Source organism: Sus scrofa, chromosome 15 (genome assembly GCF_000003025.6).
Source record: "Sus scrofa isolate TJ Tabasco breed Duroc chromosome 15, Sscrofa11.1, whole genome shotgun sequence".
Lineage (NCBI taxonomy): Eukaryota > Metazoa > Chordata > Mammalia > Artiodactyla > Suidae > Sus > Sus scrofa.
Window position 1 is genome coordinate 44,707,292 of NC_010457.5, and position 22,566 is coordinate 44,729,857.

Sequence of the window (22,566 nt, forward strand, 5' to 3'; positions counted from 1 at the left end):
TGAGAAGCTCATCAAAACAAGAGTGTCATCAGGATGCCTTAGGTGGCCCTGGAGTCTTTATGGGGTGGTCAGTGGGACAGGATCCAGGGAACACTGTGTAAGAATAGCATTCCTAGGTTAAAGGGAATCAGCATTTTAATGGCTTTTTAATGCTGCCAAATTGTTTCTTAAAAGGATGTATCCAGTTACAAAATCACCAGCAATAAAGGAAAGTAACTGATTTCCCACATCCTCACCAGAACTGAGTTTCATCCTCAGGACAAAGCGAAACAAAACAGAAACTTGATATCCTAGTAGGCTTAAAATTAAGCCTCATTATTGTTTTATTTGGCATTTCTTTCTATTATTAATGAAGTTGAACATTTTCCCATATTTTTATTATTTTACTTCTTCTTGTGAAAATATTCACTTGGAGTCTTGGCATTGTTGTTACTATTTTTTAGAAACAATTTAGTGAGGTGAAGTTCACATAACACAAAACTAGCCACTTGAAAGTGAACATTTCAGTGGCATATACATATACATATATATATATATATATTTACAGTGGTGTTCAACCACCACCTCTATCTAGTCCCATAACATTTTCATCACCCACTGAGCACTTTCTCACCATTTACCCCCTCCCTTGCCCCTGGTAACCATTCATCTACTTTCTGTCTTCATGGACTTGTCTATCCTGGATGTTTCATATACTGGGACTATAATAGATAACCTTTATGTCTGCTTCTTTTACTTAACATAGTGCTTGGAGGTTCATCCACATTGTAGTATATATAGGTACTTCATCCCTTTATATGGCTGAATAATATTCCATTGCATATACATACTACACTTTGTTTATCCATTCATCCATTGATGAAAATCTGTCTTTTTGACTATTGTGAATGGTGCTGCTATGAATGTGCATGAACATGTAATTGTTTGGGTACCTGTTTTCAGTTCATTTAGGTGTATACCACTCGGAGTGGAAGTGTGAGGTTATACAGTGATTCTGTGTTTAACTCTTTGAGGAGCTGGCAAACTGTTTTCTATAGAGGCTGAACCATTTTACATGCTCATCAACAATATATAGCATTCCAATTTCTCCACATCCTCGTCAACACCTGTCATTTTTCTTTTTTAAATTATAACCATCCCAGTGGGTGCCTCATTGTGTTTTTTTTGTTTTGTCTTGTTTTTTTTTTTTTTTTTTTTGGCTGTACCTGAAGTGTATGGAAGTTCTCAGGCCAGGGATCGAATCTAAGCCACAGCTGTGACTTACACCACAACTGCAGCAGCACCAGATCCTTAACCTGCTGTGCCACAGTGGGAACTCCCTTCGTTGTGGTTTTGATTTGCATTTCCCTGATAACTAATGATGTTGAATACTTGTTACTGTGTATTTCCTATGTAAGTGAGAAAATGAGAGAAAAAGAAAATCTTGCTTTTGAAAAACTTATTTTAAAATTATTCAAATGTTCTTTGAGGAATAAAAAGTTTACTTAAAATTAAATGAAGTTGTCCAAATCTGAGAATTATTTAGCTATTAATTTTGTCTAAACCTTTCATAGTTTTCATAACAGATATTTCTGAAGCATAGACTTTGCCTCCAGTTTCTTTCTTTCTTTTTTTTTTTGTTCTTTCTGTCTTTCTCAAGAGGCATGTGGAGGTTCCCAGGCTAGGAGTCCAATCGGAGCTGAGGCCTCCAGCCTACACCAGGGCCACAGCAACTCGGGATCCAAGCCATATCTGCGACCTACACCACAGCTCACAGCAATGCCGGATCCTTAACCCACTGAATGAGGCCAGGGATCGAACCTGCCTCCTCACAGATGCCAGTCAGGTTCGTTAACTGCTGAACCATGACGGGAACTCCCAGTTTCATTTTTAAATTGAGTTTTCCTTTTCTCCATCACCTGGTTGGTTTAGGGAATCAGGTTAGGTGGCATGAGGCAGATTCTGATAGGGTCTCCTAAGTCCTCCGGATTTAAAATCTCTAGGTTAGGATAAGCAAAGGGTTAGGGAGTAAACATCAAAAGACGAGTCAGAAGATTTGAGGGGAGGCTTTCTGAAGCAGAGGGGGGCAGTAACTCTATATCTGTAGGCTGAGGGAGAAAAAATGAACACTCAGTAACTGATGAAGTGAGGTTGCAGACCAAGGAGGAGCAACCTGGGGTTAAGGATGGAGGAGAGGGCAGCGGGGCAGCCAACTTCTAGGCAAGCAGACTTAGGAAACAAGATCTTTGTGTGTAAATATTCAAAAGCCCATCACATAGAAGAGGGATGAAAGGGCTTCTCTCTGGCACCAAGGATAAAACTAGCTGGGTGGGTCTAAGCTGTCGGAAGAGCCATCTAGAGCCAAGAAGAGCAGACCTGAGAGCAAGCAGATCCAAGAGGACGTGGACTCAATCAGAAGAAATGAGCCAGGTCAGACCTCCCAGTAATGCCACTTGTAGCTAGTTTTGTCGGATGAGCAGTTAAACTTGGAGCAGCATTTTCCTCCCTGACCCATGGCCCCAGACTAGGGTCTGCCTTGTCTGGCAGTTCTCGTCTATCTAATATGACTCTTTCAGAAGAATTTAAGCTTATTTCCCCAGAGACACAGAACTAACTGCATTACCCTCCTCTGAAGTTTTGTATAATTTCTCTTAAAAGCTAGTTTCTTGGGGGTTCCCACTATGGCACAGTGGGTTGAGGATCAGGCCTTGCTGCAGCTGCAGGCACAGCTACAGCTCAGATTCAGTCCCTGGCCTGGGAATTTCCATATGCCATGGGTGCAGCCAAAAAAGAAAAGAAAAAAAAAACCCCGAAAAACGGGTTTCCTCTTGCTGCCTCTGTTCACTCATTCCTATTACTGGCCCATTTTATTCCTTTGTGTTGCCACTTTCCCTGACTCATGATGGACACAGATAGAAGTTGTTCGGAGGGACCAATCAACATCATCACAGATTCTTTCAGAACTGCAGAGAGACTTCTGCTAGTTTACCCTCCTTTTAAAATTCACTTTGTGAACCTCATCCTTAACTCCTCCCCCGTTCCCTTAAAGCAGTTCAGGCGAGTTTGTGGGGCCGATTTCATCACAGACAGTTGATGGTACCAAGTCTGCCTTGAGTTAGTTAAAAGACAGCAGCAACAGATGCTGCAAAGTAAAAATAACTCTTCCTAACCTTTAACATTCATGCTAAATGTACGTTTGGGAGGCTGGGATTGTGGCAAGAGTCTTAGTAACCTGAAAATGGTTTTCTCTGTCAAGTGCTGTTCCATTTAGCACAATTGGCACGAAGTCAGTGTTTCTGGATGTGTGTTTACACACACTGCAGCACCACCATCATGTAAAGCCATCTGTGTGTGTGGCATCTCGTGTCATAGGGATCCATGGCCTGACAATAAATACTAAATGACAGGTTGTATAAAAGAATGATACAGTGTCCACAAGGAGGGGAGATACCATGCAAAGTTCACATCTTGTATGTAAACTGTGCAAAGTGCAGTAGTAGACTGCCGTTTTCCTCACATTAGCCACGGTGCAAAGGAAGACTCTCTTTTAAGCAAAGAGTAATCTCTGGAATTTAGCATAAAGACGCTTGGTAATTTCAGGCCTTTTGCGTGCTGTCACTGCTTTGTGGGGAAGCAGCAAACTCCATCCAGTTTTCACTTCCTTACCATCAAAGATTTCAGAGATTTCCTTTTGCAAAACAAGAGGAAGAAATTTAGAAGCTAATCACCATTTCTGCTCACTGTATTTGTTCTGAGGCATGTTATTTCTAATTTTGGAATGCATCTGTTATTTTTGTTTCATGTTTACTTAGTATATCATAGTAATATGTTTTCTTTACCAGGATAGCAGCATAATGGAGTGCTTAATTTTGTTTGTTTGGTACCTGAGAATGTTATTCTATTTATGTGTTATAATTTGGATAAGAACTAAAATTTTGTAATTTATAAATATATATTTAATGCTTTTATTTATTGATAGGGTATGGAGAAAACATCTTAATGAAGTGCTTATTATCTGTTGAACAATTAATACCAAAACCTGGATTATTTCCAGGTGCAATCAAGTTACCCTAACTTGTAATCATAGTGCACGTTCTGAAACTTGTGACTTCTGATTCTTAAAGTAGTAAATATATTCACACCATGCTTAAACATGTTGATTTGGTGCCAGGATAAACTTGTCTGTTACCTCTCTTTTATCATTTAAAGTTACCATTTCCATGTCTCCTGATTCTTCATTGCTTCAGGATGCATGCCTTTAGACAGCAGAGATAAGGGAGTTTGGGAAAGGAGAATCTTCAAGTAGAACAGTATTTGAGGGGCTTTGTGGTCAAAGATCAATCTTACAGACAGAGTATGAGGACAAGCCGCTTCCCTCGGTAGGGGAGCTTTTTGATAGTATCTGGTTCCTTTGTTAAAAGAAAACTCACTTTTCCTGGGCAGTTTTTATGATGTAAGATGGGATTTGAGCACAATTCTAAGTGCAACAGTTTTTTGACTCAGATTAAGTTCGACTTGAGGTTTGCAAAGTGAATATGGCAAGTTGCCAGATTTGGGCGTGTTGCTTAACACTCATCTAATACATGCTGAAGCTTCCATTTGTCAGACATTGGCACTATCTGGTTCTCATTTAAACTTCATCATCTTCACAGCTCCGCCCCCTCCCCCCATCCCTGCCTTTTTGAAAAAACAGATTGAGAAACAGGGGATTTCAAGGTTAATAACTTGCCAGGTAAGTGGCAGAACAAAGATTTGATTCCAGGTCCCTTTGATGTGGAATTTCAAGTTCTTAACTTCTGAGCCAGATTCTCTAGAATTGCTTGGAAAGCTTGATAAAACATACATTACTGGGCCCTAGAGTTTCTGATTTGAAAGCATATACTGTGCTAGAGACCCAAGGGTTTGCTTCTCACCCGTTGCCAGAGGCAGACGCTGCTGGTCATGAGGACTGTCCTTTGAGAAACACAGCTCTAGGTGATGCTGCCAGACCTGGATCCGCTGGAGACTCAGGGAGAACATTCACTTGTCATGCTTGTATTCATAATCACTCACATTTATGGACTGCTTACCCACTCCTAGACACTTTTCTAAGTTAATCCCTTTTTATCCTCCTGTTAATCTAAGCAGATAGTTAAACTGCAGAGAGGATGGGGGTGTGTCTGTGTGTGGGGGATGTGACCACCTCTTAAAATGAAGAGAAGGAACCTGAGGTATCGAGAGTGGCCCAGCAGGGAGGCTCCAGCAGGTCAGTGGCTGCGCTGGCTCCGTGTTTCCTTCTGTTAGCGTACAGGGCTTCCAGGGCCGGTGCCCCGGGAGCCATCTCAAGAAGCGGACTTGCCGCTGTGGACAGGCAGGGAGAAAAGGAGACCCTTCCCCCCTCATCCCTTGGTGTCTCATGTCCTTGGAGGAAGGCTGTCACAAGCCGCACCTGGGAAGAAGGGGATTCCTTCCTCTTCATGTTTTAGAGGACGCCCTTTGTTATTCTGCTGAATGGTGCGATCCTGGAACTGACCTGTGTTTCAGCTGAGCTATGAAATCGGTGCTCTTGATTAGCTTGGATCACAGAGATTCCAGGTGTGTTCCTGTGTAGGAACCATGCTGGTGGTGCCAGAGCATTAAATTAGAAGAGATGTCACCTGAGGTCAATCACCCTACAGCAGAGGGATCCCTCATCTGTGGTGCTGGCCCTCTAGCAGCCGGGGAAAGCCTCTGAAGAGAAAAGGAACGAAGTGAAAGAGAAAATCACCCCACAATTAAGTCTGAAACCTGTCTTCTGCTTAGATAACTGATTTCCCCACTAGTTTTCAAGCTTAAGGACAAAGTATAAGACAGTTTCAAAAGATGAGATCAGGAGTTTCTGTTGTGGCTCAGAGGTAACTAACCTGACATGGTATCCACGAGGACGTGGGTTTGATCCCTGCCCTCACTCAGTGGGTTAAAGATCCAGTGTTGCTGTGGCTGTGGTGTAGGCCGGCAGCTGCAGCTCTGATTCGACCCTGAGCCTGGGAACTTCCACATGCTGCCGGTGCAGCTCCCCTGACAAAAAAAAGAAAAAAGAAAAAGACAAAAAACAAAAACAAAGGGTGAGATCATCTTGGTATATAAACACTTGATGTGTTTGCTTCCATTAGCCATTTTATGAGGGACTGTTAAGTACAAGGTACCTATAGAAACGGGATCTCTTTGTCCCTCCTCTCAAGGAGAGCTCTCAGTGAACTTCACAGTCGATTAATGTATAGAAGAGCATGCAGTTCTGACGTCAGCGTAGCCCCATGTACACAATGTCTCAGAGGTCCTGACGCGTGGATTTCCATGATGCTGGCCCCAGGACCCTGGGACAGACCGTCCTTGTTCATGGGGTGGCTGTTCAGCTAGATCCCAACCCTTCTGACCCTCAACTTAGACTTTGCCCTAATTTAAGATGGCCTCATTTTTTATTGTACAGATTTACCTCTGGTATCAGGCTGTGAACTTTCAAAAGGATATTATGACTTATGGCTGCATTTTTGGATACTCATCTCTGTGTTTTAGTCTTGTTTTTTTTCCTTTAAGATTTCAAGCACCAAAGTGCAAACTCTATAAAGAATCAAGAATGAGGAGTTCCGTCGTGGTGCAGTGGTTAATGAATCCGACTAGGAACCATGAGGTTGCGGGTTCGGTCCCTGCCCTTGCTCAGTGGGTTAATGATCCGGTGTTGCCATGAGCTGTGGTGTAGGTTGCAGACATGGCTTGGATCCCGCGTTGCTGTGGCTCTGGCGTAGGCCGGTGGCTACAGCTCCAATTCAACCCCTAGCCTGGGAACCTCCATATGCCGAGGGAGCGGCCCAAGAAATGGCAAAAAGACAAAAAAAAAAAAAAAAAAAAAGAATCAAGAATGAAAAGGAAACGCAACTTGGACACTTAACATGTGGTTGGGGAGTTGAATTTTGACACCTGTGGTTTGATGGAAAGAGTCACCTGTGCCCTGATTCCGGTTTGTTACAGGTTAACGAAGCCCTTGTCATTTGCTGACTGTGTTGGCGATGAGCTTCCGTGGGGATGGGAAGCCGGTTTTGACCCTCAGATTGGTGTCTACTACATCGATCACATAAACAGTAAGTTTTCCTTTGTGGTACAAGCAAACATATCAAAAAAGCAATCTACCCAAATCTAGAGTCATACAAAAGAGTCAACATTGTACAAAGCGAATTTCTTTATTTTAAACCTCCACTTGCCAGTGATTAATATTTAACTGAAATGTCCATTTTGGAATTTAGGGCACATGGATCGAGTTGGGCTTTTGGGGGCAGAAAGGGAGAAAGGCGTCTGGCCTGTCGGTCTGTCTGTCTACCTGCCTGGTGGGGTGCAAGTTTTCTTCAGTGCAGGTTTGGGGCCTGTGGAGACCATGGGCATCTGGCTCCTCTCCCCACAGCCTGTGCCTTCACGGTGGGGTCCCGCCTTTCCTGTCCTTGCCACAAAAAGAGGCAGGCCTGGGTGCATTCTGACCTAATGGCAAGGCTATGTGTGTCACGGTGGGGTCGAGGGACGGATTGACACTGGCCAGCGACTCTGGAAGATGCAGCTATAACTATAACAAGAAACATCTTGTTTCTGTTTACTGATTTCTTTGTGATCAGAAGGGAAGCATCTCTCACTTTAATAGCTTTTAGATCTGTCACGTCCCTGACACGGTCAGCCTAGCGCAGAGAATCACTGTGGCTATGAACAACTTTTTTTTTTCCCCTTATTTTCATTTTATTTTTTTATATTACTCAATGAATTTATTACATTTGTGAACAACTTTTAAATAACATACTTGAAGTAGTGTTTTTTGTATGTCTGTTTATATTGTGTGTGTTTATATTTATATTCAGCTTTCTAGACACTCTTAAAAAATTTATTCAGATGGTCTAATATAATACTGGTCTTCATTTTTCTTTTTTTTTGTAAATTTACTTTTTCATTTTATTTATATTTTATTTTATTTTATTGTCTTTTTGTCATTTTAGGACCACACCCGTGGCACATTGGAGGTTCCCAGGCTAGGGGTCGAATTGGAGCCATAGCCGCCGGCCTATGCCAGAGCCACAGCAATTCCAGATCTGAGCCATGTCTGTAACCTATACAACAACTCATGGCAACGCCAGATCCTTAACCCACTGAGCAAGGCCAGGGATCGAACCCACAACCTCATGGTTCCTAGTCAGATTCCTTAACCACTGGGCCGAGATGGGAACTCCTATTTTTGTATTTTCTTTCTTTCTTTTTTTCTTCCAAACAATGTTCTAGGCATTTTATTTTTTTTTAATTTATTTTTATTTATTTATTTTTTATTTTCCCACTGTACAGCAAGGGGATCAGGTTATCCTTACATGTATACATTACAATTACATTTTTTCCCCACCCTTTGTTCTGTTGCAACATGAGTATTTAGACAAAGTTCTCAATGCTATTCAGCAGGATCTCCTTGTAAATCTATTCTAGGTTGTGTCTGATAAGCCCAAGCTCCCGATCCCTCCCACTCCCTTCCCCTCCCATCAGGCAGCCACAAGTCTCTTCTCCAAGTCCATGATTTTCTTTTCTGAGGAGATGTTCATTTATGCTGGATATTAGATTCCAGTTCTAAGTGATATCATATGGTATTTATCTTTTGTCTTTCTGGCTCATTTCACTCAGGATGAGATTCTCTAGTTCCATCCATGTTGCTGCAAATGGCATTATGTCATTCTTTTTTATGGCTGAGTAGTATTCCATTGTGTATATATACCACCTCTTCTGAATCCAATCATCTGTCGATGGACATTTGGGTTGTTTCCATGTCCTGGCTATTGTGAATAGTGCTGCAGTGAACATGCGGGTGCACGTGTCTCTTTTAAGTAGAGTTTTGTCCAGATAGATGCCCAAGAGTGGGATTGTGGGTGGGGTCATATGGAAGTTCTATGTATAGGTTTATTTATTTATTTATTTATTTATTTATTTATTTATTTTGTCTTTTTGTTGTTGTTGTTGCTATTTCTGGCGCTCCTGCGTCATATGGAGGTTCCAGCTAGGGTTGAATCGGAGCTGTACCACCGCCACCAGCCACAGCACGCGGATCCGAGCCGCGTCTCACCTACACCACAGCTCACGCACCCGATCCTACCCTGAGCAGCAGGACCGACCCGCACCTCATGCCTAGTCGATCGTACCACGCGCCACACGGAACTCCTATGTATAGGTTCTAAGGTATCTCCAAACTGTTCTCCATAGTGGCTGTACCAGTTTACATTCCCACCAACAGTGCAGGAGGGTTCCCTTTTCTCCACAGCCCCTCCAGCACTTGTTATTTGTGGACTTCTTAATGATGGCCATTCTGACTGGTGTGAGGTGGTATCTCATGGTAGTTTTGATTTGCATTTCTCTTATAATCAGCGATGTTGAGCATTTTTTCATGTGTTTGCTGGCCATCTGTATATCTTCTTGGAGAAATGTCTATTCAGGTCTTTTGCCCATTTCTCCATTGATTGATTGGTTTTTTTGCTGTTGGGTTGTATAAGTTGTTTATATATTCTAGAGATTAAGCCCTTGTCAGTTGCATCATTTGAAACTATTTTCTCCCATTCTGTAAGTTGTCTTTTTGTTTTCTTTTTGGTTTCCTTTGCTGTGCAAAAGCTTTTCAGTTTGATTAGGTCTCTATTTTTGTATTTTCTAATAAACCTAATAATACAGTATTATTCTGTATTAGTTTTATTGCTTATCAGTGACTGACAACCAAATATTTAGTGTTATGATGGAAGGGGCTACTTTTGGTAAAATAAACTTCATTTTAAACAGTTATAATTCATTGTTATGTTATTGAAAATAAATAACTCTGGAATAGCTGAAATGAATAGCCATTTAAATCTTCTTTCACACTTATTTTATATGAATAAAAATTTGGCTTTTTTTCCTTAAATAATATTTGAGGAACCAGAACAAACCTTCCTGTCCTGGTTCAACAGGAATAAGGGTTTATGGCACCAAAATGAGAAAATTAATTACCTCACCTTTCTTCCCACTGCTGATAGACTTCAGTAAACCCGCCTCTAGGGCTCTTTTTTTCTCAGTGGAAGAGGAATTCTTCTGAACCACTCACCCCTACCTCCCAAAGATCCCTCTTAATAACTTTCATATTCCATCCTCCTCCCCTTTTTAGTATCTTTACCAATTTTTTCCTGGTTTAAAAAATTTCTCCCCCCATTTCAGTTTCTAAAGTTCTTTGGTCTTAGTACTTAAACACTGTAGAATCTCAAAATGAAACCAAACGAAAACTACCGAAAGCAAAAACAAATAAATAATAACCATCTCTCTCAATTTCATCTTCTCTCTCTTTCACCTCACGCTCATCCTCCCTCTAACTCTTATTTTACTACCCCACTAACTCACATGCAGAGCTGTCTTTCGACCCCAGTGCTCACCAGCATGGTCCTCTCTTTTCCCTTCACCACAGAACTTACTGATGGCCACACCCAGTCTGCATGAACTCACTTCCTCGAGTTCCCCATCGTTTCACAGAAACAGCTCTCCTGAGGTTGCTGAGGTCCTCAGGATGATGGAATCTAAAGAGCACCCCAGCCCTTCTTCCTTGGTCTGGAGCTGCCACATCCCTGTCCCTGAGGGCTATTTCTTCTCGTTGTTGCTCTTTACTCCTTTGGATGTTGTGACACCTCCTGTTGGAATTTATTTTGCACACCTGGCTGCTCCTGCCCAGTTTTCTCTTGCCCTTTCCCTCCTCACCTGTACATGTATCAGGATTTCTGTACTAGTCTTGTTTGCATCCTGCAAGCCTTTGTGTCATGACCGCATTTGTCTCTCGGGGCTCTTTGCAGTGTGCCCGCTACCCTCCACTCTCCCTCCTGCCCTGTCCTTCCCTGGCACTGGACAATACTGCAGTGTGCCCTGCCCTCCCTTGGCTCTCTGCCTTTGCGTGTGTCGGTTTCAGCCCCAGTCACTCTGCCCAGCCCCTAGGCCTTTCCTCTTAGCCGATTGACATATGCTTCTAGGTCCATTTGCTCAGGCCTCACTGCTTCCCAAAGGCCTTCCCTGGCCCCTGACCCTCTGCCTCACAGGGACCCGCCCCCATTCTGAACTAGGTGCCCGGTGTGGGTATTTCTATAATACCTGGTACTTAGGGATTTTTAAAAAGTACTTGTATTGCATTTAAATTATTTATATGAAAAAAAATATTTATATGTATGTTTTCTTCACTAATTGTGAGCTTCTTGTGGACAGTGGCTGCATCTTTATCTCTCTGTCTTTGGATGCCTAATATGATAATCGTCTCTTCCATGTTTGAGGAAAGGAAGAGCTTTATTGTTTAACTCACAGATTAAAAGCTTCCCGTTTGTTTTTGAAGAAATTAAAGTGCATTTGAATTATAAATTATGCTTCAGAAAACAGCATTCTGAATAGGCTAAAACTTGCTTATCAGAATATAAATTTTTAAGGCTACCATTTTGCTTTGATGCAGTTATGATATCCTGGCAGCCTAATGTATTGACTGTGCCCCAAATTGCCCCAGTTACCCATAGCAAGTAGTTTTCCCACTAAAAAGGACCTGGTCCATTATCTCATTAATCTTTAAGACATTTCTATGAAGTAATTTAGGAAGCAAATGGTATTATCTTCTCTTAACAGCTGGTCCACACATATGTTGTGTCTTGACGTTGTATAGTTTCAGCATTATTTTCTCTTTATTTCAATAAAAAATGAAATAAAAATGTTTGGCTGTTTAATACCATCTCTTTGTAACAGTATTAAATATCTAGAAGTGTAAAATTTTGACCTTGACAATGATGTTATTTTAGGCCTTGTGTGTTTTATGATAGAACTCACCTTTTAGTGGCTGTGTGTGGGGATATAGATGTTGACGAGGTGGTGTTTGTAACTAACTAGAAAGTAATTTATTTATTTATTCTTTTTTTTTTTTTTTTTGTCTTTTGTCTTTTTAGGGCCGCACCCTAGGCATATGGAGGTTCCCAGACTAGTGTCTAATCAGAGCTATAGCTGCTGGCCTACACCACAGCCACAGCAACGCCAGATCGGAGCCATGTCTGTGACGTACACCACAGCTCATGGCAACACCGTGGAGCTTAACCCACTGAGAAAAGCCAGGGATTGAACCCACAACCTCATGGTTCCTAGTCGGATTCGTTTTCGCTGTGCCACAATGGGAACTCCAAACTAGAAAGTAATTTAAAAGTACTGTTTTTAAGTTTTGATATCACCACTACAACCAGAGGTAAATCACTTTCTGCTAGGGTCAGAGTTGTACCTTAGATTTTTTGTCTTTTAGTAATTAAGGTCTCACTTACATATAAGGCAATGCACAGATTATAAGTGTGTATCTCAATGAATTTTGACAAATGTATAGTCCTGTGTAGCTGTCACTCCACTCAAGATACAGAATATTTCCACCCCTACCTCCATCAGGTTCCTTCCTGCCCCTTGCCAGGCATCCCCGCCCGCTGCTGAAATTATTTTGATTTCTCTCATCACAGCTTAGCTTTGCCTGTTCTAGAATTTCATTTAAATGGTGTGTGTGTTCAAGTTTGTGAATGGAATCTTTCACTCCCCATGTTTTTATGGAGTATACTACTGACACACTCGGTATCATTCACAGAAGACTGTTCTGTTATACACCTATCTGACACAGAACCCAGAGCCAAGACAAAGAACTCCTGAAAATCCACCCTAAACCAAACTTTGAAGCAACACGTGTGTTTGGGTTTGACGAACATTCCTTAGGTGTATATGATGTTTTTTATGGAGTTGTTTCCTTTAAAAGAAAGGAAATAAAATTTTGGTCCTGTTACTTCATCTTTATCTTATTTCATCCTTTATGTTTTCCTCAGAGGGTAAACTGTTAAGATATTTTATAAAGAAAAAAAAAAACCTTGGATACTTCAAATATCCCACGTAAAATGCCTTATGCTGGTAGTGACACTTAGGAGTTAGCATCACTGACATGTGATAATTGACATATATCCTATTGTTGTCAAGTCCAAGGACCTCTTCTCACTCACAGTCATCCTTTTCTTCTGCCCAGATGAGAGCTGAGGTAGACAACTACGCCTTTCTTCTTCTTTTTTTTATCTTTTTTCTTTCTGTTTTGCTTTTTAGGGCTGCACCCGCGGCATATGGAAGTTCCCAGGCCAAAGGTCGAATGGAAGCTACAGTTGCCCACCTACACCATAGCTCATGGCAACGCCGGATCACCAACCCACTGAGTGAGGCCAGAGATGGAACCCATGTCCTCATGGGTATTAGTCAGATTCATCACTGCTGAGCTACAGTGGGAACTCCTCCCTTTCTTTTGAAGCCATTATTTTCCTCACTTCAAACTGGTCCTTCTCTCTCTCCTCACTTGCTTATACTTCTTTTGAGAGTCCCTTACCTTGTCACTCCCTGGAGGTGTGGCCTCACCCTCCTCCCCTTGAATGCTGTTCTTTGTCTACAGCTGGACTGTTCTTTGCTGTGTGAACCACTCCCCCGTCTGTCTTTCTGGCTCTGACTGTCCTCCTGTTTGTCAGGCATTTCCAGCTATAGGACACTGCTACCTATGTAGTACAAAATGGGGTTCTTCAGTTTTCCCTATGATTTTGTTATTTTCAAAACATCATAGCCCTCATGATTACTGAATTGAAAAATGTAGAATCACCTTATCAATTCCTGTTGATTTTTTTCCTCTATAATGTATTTTTAGATTTGCTCCTTTAGCCTCATTTTCACTGCTGTTTTCCTAATTCGGACCCTCCTTACCTTGTGCCTTTTGTTCCGGTCCCCCCCCCTTTTCTTTTGGGCCACGCCTATGACATATGGAAGCTCCTGGGGTAGGGATCAAACTGGCACCACAGCAGTGAAAACGCCAGATCCTTAACCTGCTGAGCTACCAGAGAAATCCTCCTTTTTCTTTGTGTTGTTTTGTTTTTGGCTGCAACCTCAGCATGCAGAAGTTCCTGGGGCAGGGATCAAACCTGCACTGCAGCAGTGACAAAGCCAGATCCCCAACCCGCTGCACCACCTGGGAACTCCCCAACTTTCTCTTTAAAAAAAAAAAAAAATTATGAAAATAATAGAGATGCATAGGAGAAAAGTAGAAAATGTAGGTAAATAAAGAAACAAATCATATTCACACAACTCATGGATAACTAAGTATTCTAAACCTTTTTAATGTGCATCTTTCCAGACTTTTTCATATTGACACGCACAAAAACACACACAGAATTTTCAATACATTTTATACCTCAAGTGGGATTATATTGCATGCAGTTTATAAAACTGCTTCTCTAACTTAATGTACAGTCTTTCATCCAAAAAAATTTCTGCACAATCATTTCAGCTCTAAAACTTCACATTTCTCTCAGATGAGCTTCCTAAAATATAACTAAGATCCTTTCGTGGCCTTCCTTAGAAGCTTTCTGCAGCACACTGTTGCTTACAAAATCAGTTTCCTCTTTATTAACCTGATGTTCAGGAAACCACAGCTCGTCCCCCGAGGGGCACTGGGGCAGAAGGGAGAAAGCAGAGTGTGCAAGGAAAGACCATCATGCGCAGAACAATGGAGAACAAGTAAAGCACTAAATCCATTCTCAAGGACAGGACTGCAGCTACTTAGAGAAGGCGCTTTAAGCTGATACCCAAAGGATGGCTAAGTTAACCAGCCAGGAGAACAAGGGGATGAAGCTTTGGCAGTTGGGAGGAGGAACTGCCTGCAAGAAGGAAGGCCCACAAGTACAGCCAGAGGTCTGAGGAAGCCTTAATGAAAGGAAGAAAAGAAGTTCAGTGCCGCTGAAGGCTGATGTGAGTGGGGCTGGGGGAAAGAAAGGGCTAGGGCAGTAAACAGGAGTAGGTCCTGAAGGGCCTCTTGTCTGGAACCTTTCAAAGCCCTACTAATCACTGCCTGTTCCGAGGGCCCTTACTTTTTCAGCCAGAGGAAACCCCTGTGTCTCTAAACTGCCGTGGCACTTAACCTTTCTCTTCTCAGGGCGCCTACCCTTTTCTGATGTATAAAGTTGTTGTTGTTCTAATTCCTGTGTCACAATTTCTTCTATATTTTTTAAGTTCTTTGGAAGGAGGGATTATGTCGGAAGATCTTGTTTCCTCTAGTGCATATAGTAGATGCTCAATAATTTTCCGTGGAAGGAACAAACAGGTAACAAATAAGCATAGCAGATGGTTTCGAAAAAGGAAGATAAGCAGAGTTACTCATATTCATTTCATTCACTCTTCCTGAGCACAACAGAAAGAGTAGAAATATGCATGAGAGACAGAAGTAATGTTCCTTTGAAGAGTCTAATGTCTTCCCTGATAAGCTCTTGTAACTCACAATGTGTTCACTATCTATACAGTTGCACATACACAAACCCGACGGAATGTGAATTCCCTTGAGGTACATATGTTTTAACAGTATATCATCTAATATTTCTTGCCTATAGTAGACAACATGCAACTTTTATTGCATTATAATACAATGATCTCCCAAGGCCACCAGGTCTTATAAAAATACCATGTTTGTATAATATACTTTTCTGAGTATTTACATTTAATAAATATTCTTCACAGATCTTTTCAGCAAATATAACTGATGGAGATGAAGCCCAATCCTGCTTTATGAAGCCTTCTTCAAAGGTGCCTCTAGGGACCCTCTTTTGTAGTTCCTATTTGAATGGTGCGGTATTTCAGAAAAGTCAGTTTCCTGCTGAATCTGTTGTAGCATCCAGTATATAAATCAGTCAACCAGAGTGTTTTCTGCTCATCTACCCCAAACAAATGCTGATAATTTATGTTTGTTGTTGTTGTTGTTGTTCTTCTTCTTCTTATTATTATTACAGTGCTTTATTCATTTACGTGTCAGTCAGTGTTACTTTCTGTGTTTTGTGGCAATTTAGCTGATGACAAGCATTTTATTTGACAGTATGCTAATTTGCCAGTAGGTAGGGAAATAGATTAATATATTAGAAATATACCTCTTAGGAGTTCCCGTCGTGGCGCAGTGGTTAACGAATCTGATTAGGAACCGTGAGGTTGCGGGTTCGATCCCTGCCCTTGCTCAGTGGGTTAATGATCCGGTGTTGCCGTGAGCTGTGGTGTAGGTTGCAGACGTGGCTCGGATCCCGCATTGCTGTGGCTCTGGCGTAGGCTGGTGGCTACAGCTCCAATCGACCCCTAGCCTGGGAACCGCCATATGCCGTGGGAGTGGCCCAAGAAATAGCAACAACAACAACAACAACAACAACAACAAAAAGACACACACAAAAAAAAGAAATATACCTCTTAAGATAGTGAGAGAAAACTGGGAGTACTTACCTTACTATAACTATTATAACTCTCAAGTTTTCATATACATTTTCAATTTGTATCATCTCTGCTTAGTTTACAAGTTATAGATCTCGCTATAAGAAGTTATCCCCAAACTTAGTGGCTTAAAATACATTTATTATCTCACCGTTTCTGTGGGTCATGAGTCCAAACAAGGCCGAGCTGTCCTCTGGCTGCAGGTCTCTGACAGGCTGCCTGCACTGAGCGAGCCAGGGGCATGACTGCAGGAGGTCTGCTTCCCTGGGGTTGTTGGCACGATTCAGTTACTGGTCAGCTGCTGGTCAGTCACCCCCCTCATTCCTTGCTATGTCCATTGGGTGGCTTATAACCTGGCAGTTTGCTCCGTGAGAGCAAAAAAGCCAAGAAGAGCAGGGCAGAGAAAGCAAGATGGCAATCACGGCCTCTTGTATCCCAGCCTCAAGTGATATCCCTTCTCTTTGAGTGCCATTCATTCCAAGCAAGTCTGGGTCTAGCCTGTATTCAAGGGGCATGAATACTAGGAGGTGAGGATCACTGTGGGTCATCCACGGTTATCAACACTTTTTTAAGACCATAAATTTCTATTTGTTAGAGGGCGAATTCTGTGTTTTAAGTCAGGTCAATATGACATATTTGGACAGTCAGAGACCTGAGTTATAAGAAATCTGGAGAAGTTTAGGGTCTTGCTGGCTGAGCTCTGTCTACTCTCTGTGTGCCCCAGATGGTGAGGCTGCCCCAGTGATGATGTCCTTGAAGATTGTTGGCTGGAGGGCTCTCTGTCCAGCACCGGCCCCTCCTGTATCTCTTCTTTGGACATCGACTCTAGCAGCTTTTCCCCCCACAATTATATGAGATTTGCCTCTTTTGCATATTGAAGTATTTACATCTTTAAAAATTAGTGTTCAGAATACTTACTACTTTAAAGAAAGTTCAGTTTTTATTAGCCAGTGACCAAAAGGAGGGCTTTAGCTCTGAGGCAGTGGTGGCTGTGCCTCTGGCTGGCCCAGGCCTCCCAGTCTGGACCACTGTGGTGTTATCCCTCATCCCTGGACACCAGGTTAAACGTTTCCAGAACCAGCCTGGTTTCTAGGGAATCTTGTGGTCACAGCAGAATGCCTCCTGTCATTCTCTGGTTTTTGACTCACTGCAGTCCTTGGGGGAAGCCAGAAATATTGAGTTGAAATACATTAAGATTGAGAATCACACACAAAGCATTTTGAAGACAGTACATGCCACTGGACATTTCAGCAAACTGATAAATTAATTTCTGATCCTGACTTGTCAGGGACAGGTTGGTGCTCATCTTCATGCAGTGGCCAGCCCATACAATCCACCTGTCTTGATTGTACCTGGGATTTAATTTCCACACGTGACTGAGTGACAACACAAGGAGGTCAGTGCCATCAGAAGACATAGTACCACGTACAGTTTCCAAGAGAATGGGGCCATATCACACTATACAGGGCCATGTGGGGAGGCACCTGGCTCAGTCAGGAGGCAGAAGGAGTGCAGGAGAAAGCTTGAGCCAGAGCTTTTATTGTGATTTCCTCAGAGAGGAGAGGGTGAGGCAGGGGAGGCAGGTTTGAGCAAGTTTAGGACGGGATAGTTTGAATAATTTCATAATTCCATCCAGGAGGCGGTGTGTGAGCTGTTGCAGAGCACGGGCTCTTAGCTACAGCCACTCATGGGAATCACTGGGGGAGCGTGTAAACCTGCCATTGCCTGGCTTCCACCTGAAAAAGCTCTCATTGGTTTTAGATGTATTTTAGAGCTCTCTAGGTGATGCTAGAGTGCAGAAATGCAGAACCAAGGGCTGTGCCTTTGGGGATTCTTCTCAACTCCGGGACCAGGATTCCATCTTCTTGTTTGTTTGTTCTAAAATTTCTCATCCACTGTGGACTGACTGGTTTGTTGTTGTTGTTGTTTTTAATAAAATGCAATAAAAATGAATTTTAAAAGTTAAAAAAAGAATTACAAAATGCAAGCCCCAGTATTATTATTAGAATCAACAGATAGACAATAACTGTATGAAATTGCTGTAGACGTTTCAAAATGTTTCCTCTTGATTTTCGTACTTACCGTTGCAGAACTAATAGAGTTCATGGACCCATGCTGGTCTGCAGACAGACTTTTGAGTAGCACTGATGTGGCGAGTCCTGGATTCAATGAACAGAAGCATGTGCCATGGGAGGTAGATTGGGTTCAGATCATACGAGGCCTTGAATGCTGCCAGTAATAGCTTGCTTTGATCCTGAAAGTATTGAGGAGCCAGAGAGTTCCTGAAAGGAATGACCTGAGCATAGCTGGTTGCTGTGCTCACTTTGGTAACATCATGTGGGAAGAATAAATTGTTGACAAGGACCCGATAGGGGTGGGAGTGGGAAGGCACTGGGTAAGATAAAACAAAAACTCTTATCAAATTTCTGGAAACATCACTTCATAGTACTAATAGATTACTTAGAGAAGATAAGAATTAAGGATGGCTGCTTTTTTAAAAAGCTTAAATAATCCAAAAAAAACCCACCATGAAGTTCTAAAAAATAACCTACCTGATATATTTTCAGAAACCACACAGATTGAAGATCCAAGAAAACAATGGAGGGGGGAGCAGGAGAAAATGCTCAAGGACTATCTGTCAGTGGCCCAGGAGGCCCTCAGAACACAAAGGAGCTGTACCATGTGAAAGAGCAAAGACTGGCCTGGCCCTGGACGAATACGTCCGCTTGAATGATGCCTACAAGGAAAAGTCGAGCTCTCGTACCAGCTGTAAGTACAGTGTGCTCTTCAGACCTTAGAAATGGGGACCAATTTGTAGGTAACAGAAGGCCACTGGGTTTCTGTGGGATTTCATTCTGAGTCCTGTTGCTTCCCATACAGGAGGGGTCCCTCAAAGCCACATGAGGCCGAGGGCACACGTCAGATTTCTCAGTAAAAACCCTTGACTCCATTCCAGATAAAAGTCTCCTCAGCTGGGAATTAATTTTTATCTTTTCATTAACTGAATGGGCAAATAATCTGGCCCTTTTTGTTACTCTTGTACAATATTTTCACTGGGACAAAACTAAAACTGGAGCCCCTAGCTAGAATGAAGTTTCTGTTGACCACCTGAGTTCATCTCTCTCTCTCTCATCTCAAAAACTAATAATATGGACCTGGCCTTGTTTAAAGAAGCAGCTATGCTGGGCTCAAAGTTCTATTTTAATTATGAATTTCTGGATAATGCAAAGCTCTGGTACCTGCAGTAAGATCCTCTAAGATTTTGTCCGTAGATAGAAGATTCAGAAGAAAATGAGGCACTGGGGTCTTTGTAACACTCCTTTTTATTGAGTTTTTTTAAAAAAAATTATAAAGGTTTGAAGATGACTTTTTATATTTAGGTGTCTGATGAATGACAATAAAGGAGTTATAAAGTTAAGTAAGTATCCACAGAAGCATGTGAATCTTGTTGTTTTTAGAGTTTGTAAATTCCAAGTTGACAATTAGTCAGGCAGCTTGTACAAGTTACTTTTTTTTTTCTTTTTTTCCCTTTGAAAGTATTCTCAGGATCTTCATCCAGTACTAAATATGACCCTGATATTTTAAAAGCTGAGATCTCCACTACGCGATTAAGGGTAAGATTTTTTACTACGGTTCTGCATTGAACATCTGCATAGAATCAGGAAGGACCGTTGAGGTCATCTGCCATCTTTATTCAGTGTAGGACCCCCTCCCCTTATCCTTAGGGAGGTTGGTCTTTCTGCTTTTGTTAGAAGGCATGCATGATTGAGATTGTTCTTGTTACTGAGGAAGAGTTTGTTCCACTACTGGGCAGTTTTATTACTTGTAGTTAGTATATTGCATCAGAATTTGAGTCTCAAAAACTTACTTTTCTTATTGTGCTGAAATACTTCTCCAGAGCTGAGCTTGATTGCTCTTTCATCAGACAACCCAATATTTCAAGATGCCCACAGTTCACGTCACCAAGTCATTTCCTTTTCTAGGTCAAACTTTACCAGTGCCTCACACTTCCTCTTGGCTTGTTTGCTGATCTTTTAAACACTCTGCTGTAAAGGTCAGAGCTTTTACATCCTTGATTTGGGGAGTCTTGAAGATTCTTCACCAAGTCAGTAAACACCTGCAACCAGTACATAGGTCATGAAGGAGATCATTGCCATGACCCCAGAAGCACTCATGGTATCCCCTCATCATCTTCATCCTTCTGTCTAAAGGTGACACGAGGTTACCTTTATTAGCAGACCGATAAGTTGACCTCCTGCCTGCTTTGATTGTTGTGAACTTGGTGAACATGGAGTGCTCCCATATGGATTAATGATGGCTTCTTTTGAACAACATTTCAAGACTCATCCACTTGTATTGCTATAAAGCATTCATTCCCCTTTTGTATAGATACCATGAATTCTTTATTTCTTCCACCATCAGTATATGTTAGAGTTGATTCCAACATCTAGTAGTTAGAAATTAGGCCTTAAAGTACATCTATTATACATTCCTTCAGGTACACATATGTGCATGTTTTTTTGGTTGTGCAACTAGGAGTAGAATTGCTGTGTCAGAAAGCATTCAAGCTTCAGCTTTAGCAGATACTGACACACAGCTTTGGGCCTTCTTACTTTCTATTATCTGCCCTTAAAGCTCTAAATTACTCTCAGTAAATGGCTTTTGCCTACATCCCACAGCTTTTGGATTGAGTGGGTTTTTTGTTTGTTTGTTTGTTTGTTTGTTTTTGGCTGCATCCTACACAGGGATCAAATCCACATGAGAGCAGCAACCTCAGCTGCTGTAGTGAAAATGCCAGATCCTTAACTTGTTGCCCAACAAGAGAGCTCCAAATTGTGTATTTTTATTGTCAGTTAGTTCAAAATATTTTCCATTTTTTAATGATTTCTCATATGAGTATATTGCTTAGTTTTTAAACAGTTTGGGATTTTCTTTTCTTATATTATTGATTTCAGCTTAATTCTGTTGTGCATTTTTTCAATTCTTTGTAAGACACGTTGTAAATGGGATACCTTAACAGGGTATCATAACCTGTCTATTTAATCCCTTTTGGAAAGATACAAACTAACAGAGGAAGTTTAAAATAAAAGCATATAGGATATCTCACACATTTCCCTGAGAAGGAAATGGAGCTGCATTTCAATTGAGGAGATCTTGGAAGATCCCAGCTGATCAATTCCCCAGACCTGTCTCCTAAAGCAGTAAATAAAAGCTGATTTTGCACCAGGTTTAATATCAGAAGCCTGTATTAATTCTGTATGTCAACACTTGAGACCAAAGAGGTGAGTCAGGAAGGAGTGCCCTCCTCAAAATGGTGCTTCCTTCAAGAAGAGGGCAAAAGACATTCATAAATAACAGTAATGAGGAGTTCCTGTTGTGGGTCAGTGGGTTAAGAATCTAACTAGTATCCACGAGGATGTGGGTTTGATCCCTGGCCTTGCTCAGTGGGCTAAAGGATCCAGCATTGCCATGAGCTGAGGTTGCAACCTACATCTGCGTTACTGTGGCTGTGGTGTAAGCTGGCAGCTGCAGGTCCGATTTGACCCCTAGCCTGGGAAATTCCACATGCTGCAGGTGCAGCCCCAAAAAGACAAAAATAAGTAAGTAAATAAATAAATACACAAATAAATACAAAAATAAATAAATAACTGTAATGAAAGATGAGCATCTCTTCCATTACTGAATAGGTGTTTAACACTTCCTGTAGGTACAAGTGCCTTTTTATAGAAATGCTTCCTTAGCACACTGGCCCTTGTAGTCCGTGTTCTGTTGTGATATCTTGACCTGTGTCATGGCTTGATGCCAGCAGGGCCGATGATGCCCTCTCTACCATTTGTGCCCATTTTGGCCAGGGAGCTCTTTGAGAATGTCCCAGCCATTCAGAAGTGGTGGGTAACTTGAGCAGAGTTTTGTGGATTTTGATAGCCTAGCTTTTCTTAGCTGGCCTACCCTGTAAGAAACCCTTTGTATACTAGTCCCTTTCACAAGGTAATACCACAGAAATCGTAACTCATGAATTAGCTAATTCTTCATTGCTTTGATGTCTCAGGGGACCTGCTTGCATTTTTGGTCATAGTAACAGTTTTTCAGTCAAAGTCAAGCACTGGTTTCATACTTGACTGTTTTAACGTAACAGTATTAGTAGATACGCTTCATTTGTTTTATTGAATTAATGAAAAATAGGTCAATTACTTGGGAACCAGGTATTTAGGAACATCTGTCTAAAGCAACTGTTTTATATTATTTTGTATTATGGTCTTCGGCATTGACAAGCATTGGGCTTCAGTTTCCTCC

General features: G+C 41.7%; 1 protein-coding gene across 1 annotated transcript in view; it reads left to right on the forward strand.

Annotated features, from left to right (window-relative positions):
• The window catches only part of WWC2 (WW and C2 domain containing 2), a 186,987-nt gene that overhangs the window by 91,561 nt on the left and 72,860 nt on the right, over positions 1–22,566 (forward strand). Inside the window, 5 exon segments of the mRNA XM_003359464.5 lie at positions 6,964–7,073; positions 18,840–18,935; positions 18,938–18,970; positions 18,973–19,041; positions 19,810–19,886. Of these exon segments, the coding sequence (XP_003359512.3) occupies positions 6,964–7,073; positions 18,840–18,935; positions 18,938–18,970; positions 18,973–19,041; positions 19,810–19,886 (385 nt within the window).